At 32.3% G+C, this 24,504-nt stretch overlaps 1 protein-coding gene across 5 annotated transcripts in view; it reads right to left on the reverse strand.

Moving 5' to 3' along the window:
- LOC129951043 (probable serine/threonine-protein kinase yakA) overlaps window positions 1–24,504 on the reverse strand; it is a 168,277-nt gene that overhangs the window by 130,004 nt on the left and 13,769 nt on the right. For all 5 annotated transcript variants that reach the window (XM_056063037.1, XM_056063040.1, XM_056063038.1 and 2 more), the window contains exons 2-3: window positions 7,591–7,877; window positions 7,361–7,525 (exon numbers count right to left, since the gene is read on the reverse strand). In XM_056063037.1, the coding sequence (XP_055919012.1) occupies window positions 7,361–7,525; window positions 7,591–7,737 (312 nt within the window). In that variant the 5' untranslated portion in view covers window positions 7,738–7,877. The remainder of the gene's footprint in view (window positions 1–7,360; window positions 7,526–7,590; window positions 7,878–24,504) is intronic.

The following is a 24,504-nucleotide window of genomic DNA, read 5'->3' on the forward strand; positions in this document are numbered from 1 at the left end:
AGTCACAGTTTGGTGCGATTTATGGGCTGGTGGCATCAATGGACCGTACTTCTTCAAAGATGATACGAATCGTAACGTAAGTGTGAATGGTGAGCACTACCGTGAGATGATATCCAACTTTTTTTGCCCAAAATGCAAGAGCTTGACTTGCATGACATGTGGGTTCAACAAGACGGTGCCACATGCCAGACAGCACGCGCAACAATGGACTTATTGAGAGGCGAGCTCGGTAAACATTTCATTTCACGTTCGGGACCAGTCAATTAGCCGCCTAGATCGTGCGATTTAACGCATTTTTACTATTTTTTGTTGGGATATTTTAAACCTCATGTCTATACAGACAAGCCAGTTTCAATTGACGCATTGGAAGACAACATTGAAGCATTTATTCGTCAGATACCGGCCGAAATGTTGGAAAAAGTTTGCCAAAATTAGACTAAGCGGATGGACCATTTGAGGCGCAGTCAAGGTCAACATTTGCATGAAATAATCTTCAAACATTAATTATATGGACCGTACTATTGATTAAAATAAAGACTTCATGCATTTTCCTGAATTGTATGTGTTTTTTTTTTTTTTTTTTTGAAAAACTTTCCTGTAACTTTTAAAAAATCACCCTTTATAATGATTTAAACAAAATATTTCTTCAGTTAAATTTTCTTTAAACCGGTATCATAATCTGTGAAAACTAAACTTTGAAGCTGATTGTCGAGTTTTATTTGTATTCTTTTGAAATAACCGGAAGTATTCTTTTAAAGTTGACAAGAATAATACAATTTTTGGAACAATGTTGAAGAACATTTTATCCGTGTAAAAGCTTTTTGTAAAATTTATAATTGAAAAAGTTAGGAAATTAAGTCACCAAACTAAACATGTGTCTCTTAAATAAGGTGCTCACCTTAATAAAGAACCTTTAAACTGAAAATTATTAGAAAATCTTTAAAATTAAAGTAAAACAAAAAAAAAAAACATTTACATTAGAACTAAATGAATAAATGTCAATTTGGTTTCAGTTGCGAAAATAGAATCGTAATTATTGTCTTACATTGGTAAAGAATGAGTTTTGGCTAAATAGTCATGTTTTAAAAATCATTGACAACTGCAATGATACTCTTAAATGAGTCTCTCCACTTTTTTGCTATGTTTTCAGAAATGGATAACAGTCCAAAAGATAGTCGTTCGCGTTCTCACCACATTTGTAGGCTTATGAAAGCAGTACGAAAACGGATACCACTAAAAACCTTTCGGAAAAAAGATAATGTCCAGCGAATATTTACAAGATCCATTTTAATGTTTATAAGGGAAAATGTTCACATAAAGGCTTGTCGAAGCCCTATAGATCATTTCCTAACAGGTCACTCTAAAAAGTTATTGTGGAAAGAGTCAAAGGGCGAGAAATATAAGTATTAAATAATTCTTTTTTCCAACAAAGAGATTTCTACCGTTAAAAAAGTTTGTAAAACAGAAAACGATTCAATTTACGCTACAAACTAAAACTGTTGTTCTAAGGGTCAAATGTAAAGCTTCTGTAATAGTTTAATTAAAAGTCTCACTCCAAAATGTCATATCGCCCCATTTCTGTAAATTAATGTGAAAACAATTGTTAAGTTGTACCAAAAATAAGGGGTAGAGGGTATAGAAAAGGGTTTAAAAAAAACCTTTTCATGTGCCTAAGGGTCATTATCGTAGGTTTTAGAAAAGCTTCAGCTTGGCTCAAGAAAAATCCATATTTCAATCCATAAGATTATTTTTGCAGTCAATATTTTTTGAGCGTACGTTTAAGGCTTCAGAGGAATTGTTAAGTTCTTAAATTAGAGGTTACGGAACCAGTGTCAAAAATATCAATTGAAACAGTGCCACTTTAGGTCGATATCCACAACGGCTAAGGGCCGCCTTTAATACTTAGGTCGGTCGTTTTGAGCGAAACTACCAAATAAATGAAACAATGAATACAAAATATTGTATTGTTCTTATGATCTTTTATGCTTGTAAATTGGAAATTTGTGAACACACTTTTCCACCAATCATCGATTGTTATAGGATTATTTTTGTGGTCAAAATTGGTGAGCGTGCTCCACAGCCATTTTGATAATAGTGCAACCGTACTGAAAGTGCAGACGATGTACCGCCAACAAACTTCGTCTATGTAGTTTTTAAGCACAAAAATTGTAAGACTTCCATTATATGAATTTTAATCTAAAACGCATGTACATATGTAAATACATATACAGCTGTGGACAACTAATTAGAAATGTGGAAAAATTAGGTAGAGTGTAAAAAGTGTTCCTTCAACTGGTCAACTAATTAGAAACAGTTAAATTACTTTTGATTTGGGTGAAGTAAAAATAATCTTTTTATTTTGCATTGGTAGTAGAAAATTCTGAATCGTCTGCAATCGTTTTTAAAGATAATTTTAAAATTTTGGAGGTAATTGCAATGGGAAAATTAAAGAGCTGTACCTACAAGGATAGCGAGTCCTATAGAGCAATTGCATCTCAAATGAATTGTTCTGTAAAGAAAGTTTTCAATGCAATTAAGCATTTTCAAAACTTCAGGACTGCTGAAAATGTACCTTGTAAAAAACGAGCCCGTAAGACAAGCTGCCAATTAGTATGCTGGCCAAAAAAGACCCAAAAATAAGCTCCACAGAGATACAACGCCAACTCTCGGTTGCATTCGATGTCCCGATAGTGCCACGCACAACTAGAACATAACTATTGGGGTTGTTTCTCGTGTTGTGGAGTTTGCCCAATCCATCGAATCGATGGAACGCTGACAGCCTTTAAATACATTGACATTCTTAAGGAACGATTAGTGGATTGGGCCGATGAAAACATGCCAGTGATTTGGAAGTTTCAGCAAGACAACGACCCCAAGCACACTGCTGGAATTACGAAACAGTTCTTTAGGGACTAATCGATAACACTTCTGGAATGGGCATCATCAAGTGCAGACCTAAATCCGATAGACCATCTTGGGGCAGATGTTAAAAGAGCTGTTGCTCTCAAAAATAACTCAAACAATGATGTTCTTTCGAAGGTATTAAAGGTAATAATAAGCTGCTTGGAAGGATGTAGTTAGCGTTTAAAGGCTATAAAACTGAGCTAGTGTGAATACTAACAAGAGGATTAAGTTTCTTGAGCGTTAAGCATCAAGCTTTCGCAATATCAATTTTGCTTGCAGCCAAGTGGAGGTTTAGAATATCTTTAGTTCACATTCGTATGTTATCATGCAAATAGAATTGTATAGCTTTTGTTAAGGTATGACAATGTTAGATTTATTTGTGAAGAAGGGTTGGTTGCATTTTTACAAATTCGTCAGTCTAAACTTAATCTTCCTGTGTATAATGTGTAGAGACAGAACCCAATAGGATGTGTTTAGACTTTTGTTTTCCATTGACGATATGTAGGTCAACGTTGTTTTTTTTTTATATTTATCAACGGCCTGGTTGCGTCAAAAATCTTTAAATTTGGATCATTTGATTCGATCTATCGATAGGGTTTACGATCAAAAATAATTCTTCATTTGAGCAATATTTGCAAGATTTGGCTATAATATTTGTATATTACGATTCAAGAATCGTAATCAATTTTGCAATATTACAACTTATTAAAGAAAATATACGAAAAATCATACAAAAAAACTTTGTAAATCGAAACGTATCAAAGAATAGTAAGTGGAAATTTAGTTTTTTCCAAGTTTTAAAAGAAAGTAATGTAATGCAAGATATCGTAACGCACTCTTTCACTAATCATCGAACTCTCTGTCAAATTATTAAGTAGGCTCAACATTTTAATTCTGCATTTTCTACTGAAATTCAGAGTCGGTTAACGCAAGAACATTAACTCCAATTTTCGGAAGCAACTCTCACCTTAAAAGCCAGGCAATAGCAAGCTTAGTTAAAAATTTAAGCCTCCGTATTCGTTGTTTGATGTTGATGTGTCGAAAATATCACTGCCGTTCATTCCTCCAAATTAAACAATTCCACGATCTTCTCAAAAATTTAGCATCGCCTAGATCCTTTTATGGCGTATTTTGCATAAGATCAAAATGTCTAAAGAAATGAAGTCTATGGACTATTTGAAGCGACGTGCGTTCTTCGATTGGACAAATAAAATGTCAAGTCGTTTTTTAAAAATTCTTAACATGTGATCCAAGTCTATATTTTGTTTAGTATAGATGTTTAGGCCTTTCAAAAAAGTCTACATAATGCCTGATCTGCTATAATTCAGTTTGAACTGAAATCATACTAATGATCTTATACATATGTCTATGAAGCGAGAATATAACAAATACTATTTGAATTACTTGTAAAAAAAATCATATTCCATTGAATGTAATGGATAATAAACATTACAACAAAAACAACATATACTTATATCTAACTATAATTAAATTACCATTCTCTTTTTGTCTGTTGCAATAAAATTCTATAACCAAGTCAGTTTATATAATTTTATGTTATCAAGTGTGCTAAAGTGCTCTTACAATTAATGTATATGTACATACTTTTTACGTTACATTGATTTAAAAATTAAAATGAAAACAAAAAAAACCTTATATTTTGACTTATAAGACTTTTATTCTAATTTTACCGTAACCATACAAAATGAATCACCTCGAAAGAATTAAGCATGGTAACAGAATCGGCATAGTTTACACATAAATATATTTCAAATTTAATTGATTCAAATAGACCTACACCAACACCATTGTTGTATGGTTTGTAAAAATTAACAAATATCCGGCTGTGTACATAACATATGAAAAAAAGCCATAATACCTTTTCTTTTTTTGTTGTCTATTTTTCAATTATATTTAAATAAATTATAGAATGTAAATGGAAACGAGCGTAAATACTTAAAGCTTTTACTATCTTTTGCATATATTGTATTTACTCGTAGACCTAATGTTTTAATATCTACAAACAATGAGTAGAATGATAATATTATAGAAGCTTATCAGTTTTGGCTTAGATAAAAAAGAGAAAGAAGAATACAATAGTAAATAGTTTAAAAATAAAAGAAAAATGAATTAATGTTTACGTGATTTTCCCTACTTTAACTTCTAATTTTATTTTGAACTAAGCCATATCGGCTTTAATGTCCTTATCAAACAAATTGATGAAAATAATTCCACCCATCATTAAATTTCGACAGGTTTCAAATATAACTATGGAATTCAAACTATTTTAGCAAAAATTCCTGGTTCTCTTAAAAGTATTACTTTTAAACATTAAAAGTTCTGTAACCAAGAAATGTTCTTGATACAAAAAAATACAGAAGACATAAGTAGATTACTAAACCATTTTATTGGTTTTAACGAATGACAAGACTTTTTAAATTAAAACAAAATAAAGAAAATTCGACCCACCATGTAAACATACCAATTATAGGGATTAAGGAGACCTAATTTTTTGACGAATTCGAACGACTCTAGTTAATTTTGAAGGATCTGTCAATTCATTTACTAAAAACTTTCATATAAATATTATGTGCATACAATTTTAAAAGTTCACTAGACGCTAATTATTGACATAATAAGATAATAATTGTGTTTGATAATTTTGATAAGAAGAAAGGTATATCTACATCTTTAAGATGAATAAAAAGATTTTCTCTTTGTAAATTCAATTTCTTTTGAGCTTAAATGTTTGTTGGGAAAGATTAAATAAATTAATCCTGATATAAAGTATTCAAGAAAAGTGAAAATACAAAAAACAATAAGAAGAGAAGAGGACAAAATTGGATCAATGAATCATTTACTTGTAGACTGTCACATTTAAAAAAGAAAACTGTTTGCATTAAATAACACCTTAAAATAGAAGGCATATAATTTAGAAATTATTTGGAAATTGATCATGTAGAGTAAATAGACAGCAACTAGTTATTATGCAATAATAATTTAGAGTGCAATTTAAATTAAAAAAGAATGTATTTTTAACTTTAAACTTCTTGAAAAGTCTTTCCAAAATTTTAAAATTTGATTTATGATTTATGAAAGGACCACATTTCTTTCAGTGCTTGTTCAAATTCACATATAATAAATAACTAAACGATTACCTAATTTCAAACATTGGCAAAATGATAACCTCTTATGGAATGATCACATATTCAACATTGCCAAAATTGCTGCTAGGTACTTAGAATTAGGATGCAAAATATTTTTCACCCCTCATGATCTCGCTGTAATTTACAAAGTCTTCATTCGTCCAAAACTTGAATATAATAACTCACTTATTTGGACAGGTTCCCCCAAAACAAGTTTAAGTGTTTTGGATATAATCCAAAAAAGAACTTTGAAAATGATAAGCGATAGAACTATAATCGAAAAATTTACATTTCATTCGAACACCACCATCCTTTAGTTGTTTTACCGATTATTTACAATGTTTTAAGGAATTAGCCAGTTGCCCCCTTAAAAAATTCAGTTAGTGCGAGTATTAACACTCATATCCGTAGGGTGATAGTAAGTATGGAGGACTTTGCCATCTAAAATTTTTTCCACGAGTACTGCCTTTGGCGAGAAATTGACAAATCCTCTAAGAGTAATTCTTGTCATGAAAATTCTTTCTTAAATTAACCGTTCAAATTAGGTTTAAAACTGTGTGGTTGAGAGTTGTAAGTCACTAGGCCCTAGTCTTCAATGGACTATTGAGCCATCTAATTAATTTATTTACTCGCCCCTCAACCTTTTCGAAAGTTCTATCAAGTATAGAGATTCTTTTTAACCGCACATCGAGAATGTGGAATGCGTTTCCATCTGTTTTTTCCTCTCATTTTAATATTCAAAACTTTAAAGACCAATGTACTTCGTTATCTCCTATATAATCGTTTCCTATCTTCCTAAAGCTCGCATTGTTTTTAAACTTTGAACATGTTAAGGGTATTATTAACCCCTTGAGTGCCTAGCCCTATGAGATTCTAAATTTGATCACTAGAATGGTAGTTCATTGAAACTATAGAACAAATTCTATGAATACACCTTATCTAACCTAAGAATGCTTATATCATCAAAACAAATATGTATGTCATAAGGAAACTTATTAACACATTAACTCACTCGAGTCATCCGGTATTTTAAATAAATAATAAGAAATATCTATATGCGTGTTAAAAGCTCATTTCACTCACAATATTCTGCTTTAAATCTTTTCATAAATCAGATTACGGTCTGAGATGAGTTTAGTTTTGTTTCTCTTAAACTAAAGCTAACAAGTATTCAGCATTTAATATAATATCATTTTGTTTCAATAATTTAATTTTTAATGATCGAGTTATTATTAAAAAGAATTAACCTCTACTGACACTCAATCATTAAGGTACAACCACTAACAGAATCAAAATCCTTTATTGCTTACCTGTAGTTCAGATTCAGTAACATCAATCTCACCGCGATACACAAAATCTATGATCGTTTTGAGATCTGTGAATATGATGTCACCGGGTAGTATGATAGTTGGATGTTTGCATGGGTTCTCCAGCAGTAGTTTTTGAAAATATGACGAACATGCTGATAAAACCACCTAAAACAGAAAATAGAAATTTAAAAAAATTAATAAATAACATACATTTTACAACAAAATAATACCTTATGAGCTTTAAGCGAACCATTTTCACATGATAATGTGACATCAACAAATGATAAATCTTCACGCAGTTGCTGGAACACAGAGGTCATTGTGTTCTGATAATTATTCCATCTGAGACTGAAATATTGATGACTTCGCGCCGCCATTGTTGTGTTTTTTTTTTTAGTAAAAATGTATTTGTTCGTAGAGGTTTTACTTTTCAGTTTTATTTCTTGCTTTTTTTTTAAATGCCTTTAGGTTTTTGGCTCAATTGTTAAATAATTGTTGTTTTATTTTGAGGTTGATTCTGAAAGAAAATATAAAAGGAAAATACTTACAATTAGTATTCATGATATTTGTATGTTATTTTTTTTATAAATTGAATTTCTGTTTTTAGTTAAATTTTTCTTAAATCCTAATAATTTTCTAGGTAATAAGTGAATAGATGATAAAGTAGTAATTTTATCAATCTCTAAGAGATAAAAATGTATCTTTAGACATTTATTTTTCATTATAACATCAAATTGTTTGAATAGTACGAGACCTTGAGTTTAAGGTTCAATGATCTTAAGGTTAACAATTTTGTTTAAGTGTCACGATTGTAAAGCTTTTTGTTAAATTTTAAACTTGGAGAATTTTTTAAGAAGTTTGTTCTCGTCAGGTTTAATGTTTGTGTTGATAATAAAATAAATTAAAAGATTTATTTTATTATCATCTTACATCTCAGTATTGTTCAAACAAAACAAAAACAAGAGGTTATGTATTTTAAAAGATATGTTTTTTTTTCAGAAAAATATTCATGGTTGTATAGAAAAAATTTGGTCAATGTCATCAAGTTTGCAGGAATTGCAATACCATATCCTTTTACAGTGTCATCATTTTCGTGGTTATACAGTTGTGTTCATAAAAATAGCAGTGCTGGTCACATTTTATTAGATTGTCAATTATTTAAATAACGGACATTTTTACAAAAATAAATTATCATGTTACTGGTATCTAACGGTCTTTCGTTTTCATATTAGAGACTTTTAGCTTGAAGTTATAATCTACTTTTCCCGGTGAACACACATTATTTGAAACTCTCTGAATATAGTGTTAAACATTCATTTTTTTTTATTTTTCGGTAAGTAAACATTTTAATATTTAAAGTTGTAAGTATTTGTAACATACTAGGTACTACGTTTGGGAGGAAAAACCTACCAAAATATTCAAGACATCCAAGGCTGCTCAGCAAAAATGGTCAGTAACGCCTTAAAGTTGCTAAATAAACCGAAAACGCTAGGCCTAAAAAAGATGACTACTAAAAGAACTGACAGAAAACTTGTTCAGTTAGCAAAACAGAACCCTTCCATAGGCTCTAGGAAAATAAGAAATCGACTTCAACTGTCTGTTAACGCTGTCACAATACGAAGACGTCTTTTATAAGCGAAGTTAACACCCCAAAGTCCACGCAAGGTACCATTCTTGACGAAAAGGCATGTGGCAAAGAGAATGGAGTTTGTTAAAGCGCATAGAGATTAGGCAAAACAGAAATGTTCTGTGGAGCGATGAAAGCAAAGTCGTCCTTTTTGGGTCCAAGGGTCGTCGGGAATATGTGACAAGAGCCTAAAATGCAGCAATCGATCCAGTGTACACTATAAAAACAGTAATGCACGGTGGAGGAAAAATTATGATATGGGCTTGCTTTACATATTACGGGGTCGGACCTATTTATCCTATGGGGGCTATAAGGGATGCAACCGACTATGTGAAAATTCTCGAGGAGGTTTTGTTACCCTATGCTGAAGAGGAAATGCAGTTGGTTTGGGTATACCAACAAGACTATGACCCAAAGCATACGTCAAAAAATGCAATATCATGGTTTGCGCAGAAGAAGTGATCCGTTATGGAGTGGCCCGCTCAATCCCCCGACCTTAACCCTATCCAAAATTTGTGGGGAGATGGAGAACGCAGTTCATAAAGCAAAACCTAAAAATTCGTAAGAATTGTGGGAAGCAGTGCTTGATGCGTGGAACGCAATACCAGTCGAGAGGTGTCAGGTTTTAGTGGACTCGATGCCACGTAGATGCGAGGCAATCATAAAAAACAATGGTTATGCAACAAAGTACTAATTGTAAGCTAACATTATTTGTATACTTTCATATAACTTATTACAGTTTTTCTTACTTCTTACGTAATAAATCTAGTACTTTGTCATGCACAGCCATATATTTAAAAAACGGTTTTTACTGTGACAAAGCTCACAATTTAATGAAGTTTAATGAAATTTATTATAACGTTGATATTAAAGGCCTTTTTGTTTTATTTGGGGAGCACTGCTATTTTTATGAACACAACTGTAAGTTGTAGTGCTGGCATTCTATACACCAACTTACGCTATACATGTGGAATCAGGGATCCCTCCGATTTTTCTAAAAAATCTTAAATTTAATGCCGATTACATAATAAAAGTAATGCAAAGGTCAAATGAAAATCTTCATAAACAAATGATGGATTTCGCATTCCGAAGGAATTAATCGCCGTTTAAAGAATGGTATGAAATAGCAAATGCGCACGGATTTAATCTAAACCTTGGTACAACTTCTCTTGACAATTGGAAAGGTAGGTTTTATGAATGTATTGCGTTGGTTGATGATTCATTGTATCTGAAGTTCTTGAATAGGGCTCGAACCTCTCCAAGCAGATTGGTCTATAAGCAACTCAATCACACTTTGTTTGTAAACAATTATTTTAATAGTAATCTTTCTGCAAATCAAATAGGTACTTTGTTTAAAGCAAGAACTGAGATGCTAAATCTGAATTACAAACCTCACAGAAATGATAATCCCAGGTGTAACCTCTGCAATCGAAATGAAATCGAAGATGTCAACCACTTTTTAGCCGTTTGTCCAATTCTACAAGAACTCCGAAGATTTTATTTTTCAAAAAGCTTTCTCAATCACCAGGAAGCGAAACAAATTTTAAACGGAGAGTGGGGTTGGAAGGAACTTTACAATTTTATTGATCATGCCTTAGATTACCTAAACAGTTTTTTAGAGTAATTTTAAATTTTTTAATATATGTATATTTATGTACCATTATCTAAGATGTACCGAAGAAATATATATTATAAACTTGGATATTATGCTTATTTAAATTCAATTCATTTATTCAATTGTCTATGTAATCTATTTATAAACTTACTATAATCTTAAACTTTCTTTTTTTTTTAATTCTCGATAAATGTCAATTTTTAGGCAGACGGCAAATATATTTTTTGCCATGCTAATGTTCTTATTTAATTTTTCAAATGTATTTCGAGTTTTGTTTAAATAAAGAATTTATAATAATAATAATAATAATAATAATAATAATAGTGCTGGCATTCGGCAAATTCCAAACTCAGCTTTTATTTAGAGTCCTATTATATTAGTTATATTTTTGCCATAAATGATAAACTTAATAGTTTCAAATTTGGTAACAATTGAATCCTGTTGACATGATCATTCACAACGCCCCCTTCCACTCATAAATGCACTTCTTGGCTTTTGGACCAAAAGAAAATGAACACCGATTTTTTCAACAAAACTTTCTTCAGGGATGAGGCACTTTTCGCACTCACTCTGTATTTCTTCGAAGATGCCAATGGAGAAACGGATACAGTCGATTCCGAACAATATGGTTGATTTATAACAGAACTTGACTTGACTGATATGTGGTTCTAGCAACACAGAGCAACACCACCAATCAATTGGGATGCTGTGAATATTTCCGAAAAGAAATAAAGTTATCATTTCAAATTTTTCTCCGTGTGATCATTTAGTTTACTGTCAAAATTGAAAAATTAATGACCTTATTAAGGGTGTCCCCGTGGTAGTACCCGTGGCATGATGGTTAGTGCGTTGGACTGTCATGCAAGGGGTCTTGGGTTTAATCCCTGCCTGTACCACCTTCATTTAAAAAAATTAATTTGCGCGGGTACTGCCTCTTGCTAGGAATTGACATATCCTTCAAGAGTAATTCTTGTCATGAAAAAGTGCTTTCTCAAATTAGCCGTTCGGATTGTAGGTCCCTTCCATTTTTGACAACAGTACTCGCACACAGGAATGCTTGAGAGTTGTAAGTCACTAGGCCCTGGTTCACAACGGACTGTTGCGCCACCCCATTTGATTTGATTAAGGGTGTCCCAAAATTAACGCAAGATTTGAATTTGCCGCCATTTGTGCAGTGAAGTGTTGGCAACCCTGAAAAAAATCAATTTGACAGCTAACAGTATAGGGTTAATAAAAATGGAGCGTTACACGATAGAACAACGTGTCTTCATTATTAAAGCATATTTCAAAAATAGTGAAGGCTTGGCGGCTGCAGTTCGAAAATTTCATACAAAATATGGTCGGAATAGTGTTTTAACTTCGTCAACTGTGAAGAGATTAATTGAAAAATTCATGGAGACTGGATCCGTTGGAGACGCCAGACACACTGGTCGTCCAAAAACAAGCCGTTCAAATGTGAATGTCGAAGCAGTGCGTGAGAGTGTTGCTGACAATCCAGGAACCTCAATTCGACGTCGTGGACAAGAATTGCAAATTTCAAGAACCTCTCTACAGCGTATACTCACCAAAGATCTGTGTCTTCATGCTTACAAAAATCAATTAACACAACAATTGAAGCCTAATGACCATGGACAGAGAAGAGAGTTCGTTGAATGAATTATTGAACATCAACAAATGGACCCTGATTTTTCGAGCAAAATCATCCTAAGCGAAGAAGCACATTTTCATCTTGATGGCTTTGTCAATCGCCAAAATTGCCGCATTTGGGGTTCGGAGAACCCACATGTGATTGTAGAAAAACAAATGCATCCAAAACGCGTGACTGTATGGCGTGGATTTTGGGCTGGAGGCATAATTGGGCCATATTTTTTTGAAAATGATGCTGGCCAAGCAGTGACTGTTACTGGTGCTCGATATCGCAACATGATTACACAGTTCTTTCTGCCAAAATTGGATGATATCGATGTGTCCAATATGTGGTTTCAACAAGACGGTGCTACATGTCATACAGCCCGTGAAACAATTCAATTACTGCATGAGACATTTCCAGGTCGTGTACTCTCTCGTTTCGGTGATCAAAATTGGCCTCCTAGATCGTGTGATTTAAAACCATTAGACTTCTTTTTATGGGGTTATTTGAAATCACAAGTCTATGTCAACAAGCCCACAACCACCCGTGCATTAAAGGAGGAGATTCAACTCTGCATCAACGAAATTCAGCCACATTTATGCAGAATGGTCATGGAAAATTTCAACAAAAGAGTGCGCATGTGCATGCAAAGCCGTGGAAGCCATTTGTCCGATGTGTTATTCCATACATAACCCTATCCTATGTATTTACTTTCCGAGTCAATAAAAATATAACTATCAAAAGAATAAAAACGGCGTTTTCTATTTAATTCAAATCTTGCGTTACAACTGAAATTTCACTTCAACTTTTTTTAGGAGATGCATTTTTTCGGCAAGAAACTCTAAATAGGTCAATAACTCGTAAATTATTTACCTATTACATTGGAGTTTAAAAAAACAGATTCTAGAGAACTATTTTAAAACCCAAATTCTAGAGAACTATTTTAAAAACGTTATGTAAAACAATATGTTTTTGAATACAAAAAGGATTTTAAAGTAAAATAGTATATGTACAAGAGAAAAATTGACTTCAAAAGTAAGTTTCTTCAATTTCTCAAGTGGTCATACCGTTTTTTAAAACGTGTATTTAACAATTTTGTTAACGTAAAAAAACTGGTAAGTAAAACGACATATGCGGTCTGCTGGCGTGAAAACACAATGTTCTCTTCAGCGACCACGATTCCCATTTTAAGGTATTTTTTTAGGATAACTTTAGATACCCAAAAAAAAAAACAATATTTAACAAAATGGCATCGTTATGAAAAGTCTGTTTGATTTCATTTAAAATAGTCTGATTTTAAATGTTAAATAGCCAATCCAATTATTAAATAAAAATATCTTACATAATCGTTGAATAAATAATTCAAATTTTAAGTCAAATCTCGTTTGTTGAGCTTGAATCTTAAGATGAATTTCAGAAACTACAACGTACTTTGGTTTATCATAATAATTAATAAGTATGAATTTCATTTGTTGATTCAACATGTTTTTGAAACTCAAAAATTGTAGATCTCAATTCCCAAATTTTTAATATAAAACCTACGTTTTGAAGACAAAACTATTTATTTGAGATTGTTTATTTAGTGAGTAAAGAACTAGTTCAAAATAGGAAGCTGCGGAAACCACAATTGAAAAACCATCTGCTATCATTATTCTTATTAAAGAAGGCTAATCGCAGAAGGTTAATTGCTTCGCTCAAAACATACTTATTGAAGATAAATCACGTTCAGGTCGGCCTAGTTTTACAACTAAACAAGATTGTTAATAGGCTAAAAGATGCTGGACTATTTAGATGAGACTGAAAACCAATTCTTCGTACGCAAAACAACGTAAAACGTTTAGAGTGGACTAAAATTGGTAGAGACTGGACGGAAGAAGATTTAAGCAGAAGATTTAGGTACAAATTAGAGGGTTTTCGTTCGACACAGTGCTGAATAAAAGATGCTTTGCGACTGTATAGTTCCTACCGTCAAGGATTGAAGATAGTACTGTAATGGTCTGGGAATGTTTTTTTCTGAAGTGGAGTGGAAGATTTGACACGCGGTATTGAAAAATGGATAAATTCATATGTGTGAACAACAAAATTACAAATGTTTGTCTTATTTACTTTACTATATTTCTCTTAAATTCTATATACTTATACTCAAAAAATTTCTTCGATGCTATAATTTGGTTTTGGTTTGATTTGGTTTGAATTTAAGACTAATATTACATTTATTCTTAGATTTATAGATTTACAATGCTTTAAGCAATTTCCAAAAAAAGCTAAACTGAAGTATTGAAAATATTTTACGGAATATACCAAAAAGTAATACTTGTTGTAAACTGAAATCAATTGGTTGAGGGGACTGTTTTTACCATAGTTCCATCTGCTTGATATAGGACGTAAAGGAGCTTGTCTTCTAATACTTGAACGGCTATAAATAAAGTTTAACTATTCCAAAATTGATGGTGATATGACTAACCCATTGATTAATTTAAAAATAAAGCATAGCTGAATGTGCTTTCTGTGTTCAGAAAGCAATGGAGGATTTATGAGCGTGAGCCTATGATTGTTCTGTGTTTGTAAGTTCGAATCTATTGGACCATGGGAAGAAACGGAGGAAGAAGCGCATGAATCTTCTTTGTACTCGTTCTATTCTGTTTATATGGCCTGAATAAAAGAGAGCTCATATTATGCAGCCATATTCCAATATTGGTCTTACAAATGATATATAAAGAAGTTTAAGATATAAGGGTCGCGAAAATTATGTGAAACCCGTTTTATAAATAAAAGTAAGTTTTATAAAAAAGTAAAAGAAAGTAGAGAGTTTAGTCCAATAAGAAGATTCTAATTGATAATTAAAAGTCAAAACATTTTGTTTTCGTGTAAAACACATTGATTTACATTTGTCTTTGTTTAGTAAAAGCTTATTATAAAACACCATTCGCAAGAAACTATTTAGATCATCCTGTAGGAGTAAACAGTCGTCAAGTGAGTCAATACGTTTGAAAATTTTAATGTCATCAGCGTAAATTAAAACAGATGAGTGTTTATAACAGATGGTAAGTCGTTAACGTATAAAATAAACAGTAAAGGTCCTAAGTGGCTACCTTGTGGTACGCCAGAGTTGGTATAAAATATGATGACCTCTCATTCCTAAAAACTACGCTGTATATAAGTACAACGAATGCCAACTAACAAATTTATCGTTAAAGCCTTGAGATTTAAGTTTGGAAGTTAAGTTTTCCTTCTTAAAATGAGAGATGACACCAAAAAAAAGTTCTTAGTGTAAGTCACATTCCAGCCTCTTTTTTGCGTTTTTTTTTATATTATTTTAGAACAATAAGTGCTTCAAATCATAAAACATAATGTTACACATAACACCCACGGCAACCTCCCACCGTGGATCCATAACTGTAATTGATGCTTATGACGAATACAAGCAAATCTTAAGTCGATTATCCGTTAATCATCCTCAACTCTTTTAATGAAAAATAATCTTTCGAGACAAGATTGTAAATTTGAATACTTAATTGATTCAATTGAATTTTGATGTTGCGCTTCAATACTAATATTAGATTTTGCAATTAGTTTTTATAAATTAAACTTCATATTTTAAGAATATTTTACTTTTTATTTTTGCATTTTTAAATCCAATTTAATTGTAAACAAATTATGGATAGTTACTCCAACATTAAAATCATTTTGAAAATCTATTAGAGCAAAACATTTTCACCCTTGAACTTTGCAATGTCAGATGCAGCTTATAATTAAATTAGAATTGAGGATTGTATGATGCCAACCGATCAACCAATGGGTTGAGCGAATACATATTTTTAGAATAAATATTTAGAAAATTTAATACAACAGAATTTTATTGGTAAAAAAAAAAATAAAATTGCAAAGCATAATGCATACATTTCATTAAATCTACGGGTATGTAAAATTCAATAATGCAATGAGTAATTTTGTATTGAAATTGTTGTTCAATAGAAATTGTAAAGTAAAACCTCAACTAGGCAGTGAACAAAACCAAAATGGAGAAAAGTAATTAAATATTCAACAAAACAAGAAGAAAAGCCTGTATACACACACCCCAGTGTACCAATATTTACTGTAGTAGGGACAATAATACCATAACATATTTGTGGAATAAAATGTTGTGGTTTTATTTATATGAAGTTAACATCTCCAGTCCCCGATTAGAAGGGCCATTTTTTAACTAGGGTGAATACTTTCATTAGTATTCATTCATACTAAACCAACAAATAATAGAACTCCTCAATCTAAGCTATGAATATTTTTTAAGGGAGATTCCATGGTAGAAGTCACACTGTATATTTTATTCGCCACAAGGTTCAACCTATACAATAAAGATACTACATAGAATCAAGGTCCAGTATTTCCAAATCGAAAGTCTTATTTTAACTTTAAGGTGATACAGGCTGGGATTGAACTCAGACCTTTGACATGACAAACGCTCGCATTTGCCATACGGTAAGACACATTTCAATCTATTTTTTAATTTGTAAAAAATCTTAATAAACTTTCTAAATAGCATTGGAGTCATTCCGTAAAACGATGATCGTCAAACGATAGCCTTTTGACGATAGTCTCACTTCACGTGATCTAAAGTGATCTAAAACGATTGCGTTTGCGCGATAGCTAAATAGGTATCGTCTGTCATTGATTTCCAAATACTAACTTAGCAAATTGAAATAAAAATGTTTCGGTGTAATTGAGTTTTGTTACAAAGTGAAAATTAAAACTGAGAACAAAAATAAAATGAATACTGTTATGAAAACAAATAAGAGATAAATCAGACCTTCTATCTCTTCCAACCTCTATGTATTTTTATTTTTTCTCTCTCACCTGTAAAATACTATAAACCATTATAGTTTTGTTTAAAGTTTTTCAAAAGATGCTCTTATAATTTCAATGCTGTAAAAAATAAAAACGTTAACAGTAGCAATAAAAATGGTGAAAAGCAATTTGTTTCAAATTGTCACAACTTCCCATAGACAAAAACCAAGCTGAATAACATTTTCAAGTTATCGAATTATTATTATCTTTCGTTGAGTTTATTTTGACATCTCAGTTATCTTATTCTGAAAACGATAGACGAGACGATAGTGACAAAGTTACGTGAAGCAAATTATTGACGATATCGTTAATGGTAATCGTTTTGAAAATTAGGGAATGACTCCGCAGGAAAAAAGCGTGTCCTACAATTTTGTCAATGTCCATAATTCGAACATCGACGCCTTTTAGAAGGAAAATTAAAGTTATTTTTAGATCAAAAAATTACTTTCATAAAAGGTCAATTTTCTCTCGGAAAATAGTTGACCTTTGAAAATCTCACTTGGATGGCTTGAACGTAAAGGTTTATTACTCCTCACTCGGCTATACCGGCATTCTAGTTTATGTGTCTTTTTCAAAATATTTAAATCAAAGAAATAAATTAATGTCAGAAATGACCAATGTAAAATATTTGTTGTAGAACAAATCAAAATTTGTGTACCATTTTTATGCCAAAGACAGAGTTGCGCAAGCATAGTGGAAGTAAGAGATGGGTTAAAAGGAAGGTATCAGATAACATTGGTTTTGAATTCTTGAATATTTAAATGACAAGGAAAACGTGTGGTATATTAATCCACATTCAGCTAAAGAACGAATTTCTGCATTCCTGGAGATGGGAGTATTACGGTTGATTAGCTTGAAAGGTGGAATGCAAATTGCTATTTGAATCCGTTAAAATAACCGTGTAGTACTGTAGTGACGTAGTAATCATTGCGAAGGACTGTCATGCGATAAGTCTTGGGTTATGTTCCTGACTGCGCCACCTAAAGTTCCTTCAACGGAAATTGTCTCTTGCGAGGAATCCTCCTTCTTTTCATGAAATGTGGTTTCTCAAATTAGCCTTTCGGATTGGGCATACAAACTGTAGGTCCCTCCATCCCTGACATTACTGCACACAGAAATGATTGAGAGTTAAAACTTACTGGGCCCTGGTTATATACGAACGTTTGCGCCACCTTATTTATTAAAAATTTTGGAAAATAATTGTAGCAAAAAAAGTACGACCGTAATAAATCAACTTAGTTATTGTCACCAGTCATTTAGACCGCTTTTCTTTGAATACCCTTCCAGAGAATTAAATCAGTTAATGGACCACAAGTTCTGATAAGGGAGTTATGGTAAAGCCTAGGATGTTTATAAATTTTAGAGATAACATCAAGATCATCGCCTTTTAGCCTTCGAAAATTTATACATTTAACCTTTATATATCCCCAGAAACCTATGTCCTAATTTTGAGAGTGTAATTTGTCTTTGAACACAAAATCCTGACATTCTACTTGAGTGATTGTACCCAATTAAATGTGTTACGATTCCTTACAAAAATGCTATTAGAGAGACAAATGGAAATATGTATTGTTCTTAGACGAAACACTTTTTTGTATTTAGATATCTCTAGTGTGAGAAAAAGCAAACTTAAGTTAGCTTAATTATAGTTAGCACACTAACTAGGAACTGAACTAACAAGTAATTCTACATCAAATGTTTTAACTCTATCCATCGATTATTGCCGCTGTAGCTGCAGAGCTCTTTTTATTGTGTTTTTTTTTTGAAGACGGTTATGATAAAAACATATCCGTTTGTTGAATAGCTTAAATGCAATTCAAGATTTAAAAAAATCCACAGGTTTGATGGTGAAAAGAACATTTAAGAAAAAAAAATAACTGGCGAGGAAAATATCCACTGAATTCCTCCAATGCAGTGTTAATTTAAATGGTTCGGATAGTAAAACGACATCATTTTTTAAAGAAAAAGAGTATACAATGATAGAAAGCAAAAAACAATGATCTAAAGCAACTGGAAATAATTTAGTTAGAAGCATACCCTATCGTCAACAACCTTATCAGTGTTGTTTTAGACCAGTAAAGTCCACAGTCGATTAAATATTCACACTACGGCAGATCCTGGAAAGAACACCCACCATCTTTTCATCGATTTCAAGGCAGCATGTCACAGAATCTACACGGAAGAGCTGTATTAAGCCATGTCTAGTTTTGGCATCCCTGCCAAACTCTTCCGTTTGTGTAGGATGACCATGGAGAATTCGCGCTGCTCTATAAAGGTTGAAAACAGCTTTACAGACTTTGTGAGTATTTAGGCAGAGACGGCAAAAATGGGTTTAACGGTTAACGAGAGCAAAACAAAGTATATACTATCATCAAGAAAGGACTTACAACACCGACGTCTCGGTCAAAACGTTACCATATACAGACGTAAGAGTTAGTTAAGGACTACGTCTACCTAGGCTTCGCTGTGAATACCGAAAACAACACCAGCGCTGAGATCAAACGAAGAATAACTCTTGCTAACCGCTATTTCTTTGGGCTAAGAAAGCAACTTAGTAGCAAGCCCTCTCTCAAACGACCAAAGTGTCGAGCCGAATCCAACTAGTCATTTTTTCCAGTCGATAAATTAAGGCTTGATCGTACATGACAACTTTAAAAAAGAGCGAAAATGATGCATGATAACTAAATCTTTTAGATCAAAATATACATATTTTTGTATGTGACCTTAAGGTACGGTACAAATTTCCTTGAGGACATATGACACATACAGTAGTGGAAAACTCTTATGAAATCGTTGATCAATTGCCATTTATTCTTTAAAAAAAATTGATAACCAAAAATTGCATCGTAGGTACCCCTCGGTTAATCTCTGAGTGAATTACGTTAGCATATTTGTAGCTAAAATGAACCGCGACTCACAATGTCATCTCTAATAAAAATTTTAATATCAATTTAAATACAATTTTTAATAAACTTAATAATTTTGTTTGTAAGTTTTCATAAATTTAATTTATTAAAGCAAATTAAGTTAATTCACTCGTGAGCTAAGGATACTCATTATGAATATGTTTGAAAATGAAAAACTTGAAATTGGAAAGAAATTTTAAAACACTATAAGAAACAAATGACTTCGAAAAACAATAAACGCTATGGATAGAACAATATTAGCCGCGATAAGTAAAAACTCCATTCAAAACGTCTAGAGCGCAATTGTCCAACTATAGAAGCAGGGCTTAAAACCTGCGTTGCAAGAAGAAAAAAGAAAGAATCGATTAAGATTTACAAAACAATATCTGCCAAAACTGTTTCACTTGTAGATATATTTGATAACCTATCTTTTCAAACAAAAGACATTGTTTCAGTACATCAACATGGTTTTATATCTAGAAGATCTACGGTTACTAATCTATCATTAATAGGTAGTTATATAATCAACAATGTTGAATCAAATTTCCAAACGGATATTATATTTACTGATTTCGCCAAAGCTTTCGATCGCGTCTTTTGAATAAACTTTTGCAGTTTGGTTTTCACTTTAACCTTTTCGATTGGTTAAACTCCTATTTAACTCGAAGGTTTCAAATTGTTAAAATTGATGATTCATCATGTCTCCTACTTGCGGATCTTAAACTGTATCCCACCACTAAATATATTCAAGATTGTTCTTTGTTGAATGATAATTTAAATAGATTGGCTGATTGGTGTGACAAAAATTGTCTACACTTAAATGTCTCTAAGTGTCAAGTTATGTCCTGTTTCCGTATCAGTTCACCTATACACTTCAATTACACTATCAGCGATTCAGAACTAGAACGTGTGATTCAGAAAAAAGATCTAGGAGTTGTACTAGATACAAAACTTTCCTTCTTACCGCACATAGATTACATTAAGAGAAACACTAAAGAATTTAATGACCCATACACACTTTAGTCCCTTTTTAATTCTTTGGTTAGATCAGTGCTTGAGTACTGCAGTATGGTTTGGAATCCAACATATAATAACTCGTGTGAGCGAATCGAAAAAGTACAAAGGAAATTTACAAGATACGCATTTTTTAATTAAATTGGAGGATTGATACTCCACCTTATAAAACCAGGTGCAAGTTATTTATAATACAAAGTCTGGAAAGTCGTCGTCATATTTTGGAATAATGTTTATCTGGGACATAGTCTCACACCATATTATGTATACGCGTTCCTAGAAGTAATTCTCCTCATTTAATTTTGTTTCATGAGCGTTCTTATAGAACGAACTATGGTCGTAATGAACCAATATCTCGTTGCATGAGGGAAGCCAATTCGGATCCAATGACAAAGCCCACGTTGGATTAACTACGGTGGTTCATGGTGGACCCCGATAGTAAGAGCAATAGTATAGGACAGTATGTTATTGATAATATGCCATTAACTTATCGATTTGGCTGCGAGATAACCAATTTCAATTTCGGAGGTGGCCATCACAGAGTACTCGACCTCTTCCTATTGAGAACCTGTAGGCAAGGACATACAACAAACATTGGTAGTTTGGACGACTTATGGAATACAGTTTAGAAGACATGCTATTCCATCTCCAAAATTCCGATTCCTGAATCATGTGGAAAAATAATTAGTACCCTGCTAAGTCCTCAATTTCGAAAATTGATTACTTATTGTTTCCTTGAATATTTCCCCTATAAGTAACTCATAGTGGTATTTAAATTTTCATCCATATTACAATTTTTTAATGTTTTATTAAGTTTCTTTTTTATCTTTATTTATTTATTTATTTATTTATTTATTTATTTATTTATCTACGATATGAAAATATCAACAGATTTGAAAATATATAACAGATTGATACTACGAGAAATAGGCTCCCGCTGACCATACAAGGTAGAGTGGCGCTCAGCATACAACAATTCTCTTGATCTTAATGATTTTGACGGTGCATAAACATTCATTAAAAAAAGTAAATTATCACATTTGATTGAAAAACATAAAATATCACGTATAAAAATAACACTAAAAACCTTCCTTCGCTTTTCAAGAGTTTCAAAACTCAACAACAAACATTTAGAAGTATAGTTCAAAGAGACATTAACAGGTAAAACAAAATTTCTCAAAGCAAATCTCAAAAAACTTTTCTGCACTCTTTCAATTCTGTTAACTATTTTTTACTGTAGTTGGAAACCAAACAATGCTGCAATACTCAAGGACCGGTCGGACTAAGGAACAATAAAGAGACTTCACCGTATAAGGATCTTTAAAACCAGAGGAATTTCTTTTAATAAATCCTAAAAGGGAATTAGCTTTTGAAACTAAGCAGTCAACATGCCGCTCAAAACAAAGTTTGGAATCAAAAACTACACCAAGATATTTTATTTTAGTTTTCATTAAATAATCCGACAAAATTGGATGCAAAATGCGATTATAAGTCATTACAGCACATTTGTCATAATTAAGCACAAGGTCGTTAGTAATACACCAATCATGAAATCTATTAAGTTCATTTTGGAAGGCAAAACAATCGTTAATAGATTTTATTTCTTTGAAGATTTTTATGTCATCGGCAAATATAAGAACATGACAATTACGAAAAACACTTACAAGATCATTAATGTACAATAAAAACAAAGAAGGACCCAAATGGCTTCCTTCTGGTACACCCGACAAAGCTAAGATTTCCTTAGAACGATAGTTGCCTATGTAGACAATCTGTTTTCTTCCTAATAAATAAGATTCAAACCATTTTAAAACTAAGCCATCATATTCAAGTTAGTTCTGCTGAACGCTTTTACAAAATCTGTGTAGCACACATCAACCTGTGCACCGGATTCCATAACAGATGAACAAAAATGGGTAAACTCAACTAAATTTGTGCACGTTGATCGACCTTTATAAAACCCGTGTTGAAATTCGGAAATAGCATTAACAATTATGTAAACAATTTTTTGGTGCATAAGTTTGTCCAAAAGTTTGGGCACATATGGCAAATAGGCCTATAATTAATAACCAAATCCTTCATTCCAGATTTGAATAGAGGAATTATACATGAAGTCTTCCATTCATCTAAATAAGTTCCTGTTGAAAGGGATTTATTAAAAATTATTTGTAAAGGCAGACTTAAGACGGAAGCGCATGATTTTAAAACAATTGGGTAAATCCCAAGCAAATCTGGAAAAGTTGTAGGCTTAAGCTCTTTAAGCGCAGTAAAAACTTCATCAAAATAGTAAAGTAACTACATACTTCAGTACAAGCTGTAAATTGGGTAGTTTTGATTTTTTGTTTACTTGTTCATGATGTTGGCCGAATTAACAATTAATGTTCCCGAACTTGATAGCAAGTTTAGCGCTTTTTTTCGGTTATTGGATTTTTTTTTAAATTTCTCATTTATTTTTAACATTGGTCTTATAAATAATTTGGGTTATCGACCTCGAGGTTTGGTTGTATTTTGGAAAATGTTTGGTACACAGAGATAAGATTGGGCTCAAAATGAAGAACATTTAGTAAGTTTGAAATCATATAAGGGTAAAAATTGAAAATCAGGGAAAACAACGATTGTCGCGGGTTTGTCGATTTTTTGCCACGTTGCGTTCAGACACCGAGTTCAAAAACCCGGAAGAAAGTTGGATCTACCGGATTAAACGCAAGTCTCCTTCTATTCAAATGGTCAATTACTGGACTATAAACACATGCTGTAATTTGAACAATTTATTTGTTTAAACAAATTTGGATTTGTGGTATTGAGTTTTTCAGCACTGTAAATGACGAAAAATCGTTCCATATGGAAATTCACTAATTGAAGGAACCCTCGCTTATTCATACAGAAGTTTTAACGTACAGTTGTGTTCAAAAAAATAGGAGTGCCTGTTCTTTTAAGATTAAATCGTGTCTCAAAAGATGTATAATTTTTTTAAATTAATTTTTTCTTTTGTACAAAAAAAGTAATCCAGTCTTTTATTATTATGCTTAAAGACTACTTTGTTTAAAAGAAATAAGGTAGTAAAAACATGAATTTTATCAAAATAAATCCAAAACGAATTGTTCAAAATAATAGGAGTGAACAAAATAAAGTAGAAAAAACTAAAAGAAAATATTCAATATTAAGATTTTTTTTGTCAATATTTTGTGGAAAATCCTTTGTTTTTTATAATTGCTGCACATCTGCGTGGCATAGAGTTCACAAGGGCCTGACAACGCTCAACTGGAATTTGGTTCCGTATTTCCTTGACTGCGTCCCACAACTGCCTCGAATTCAAGGGTCTTCGTCGAGAAACACCCTTTTTCACATCTGCCCATAAATTTTGTATGGGATTGACCTCAACCCCATTGACCCGAAACCATTCCTTGGCAGACTTACTGGTGTGTTTCGGGTCGTTGTCTTGTTGAAATACCCATTTAACCGGCATATTCCAACTCGCATAAGACAGCATCACACTGGACATTATAT

This window comes from Eupeodes corollae, chromosome 3 (assembly GCF_945859685.1).
Source record: "Eupeodes corollae chromosome 3, idEupCoro1.1, whole genome shotgun sequence".
Taxonomy (NCBI): Eukaryota; Metazoa; Arthropoda; class Insecta; order Diptera; family Syrphidae; genus Eupeodes; species Eupeodes corollae.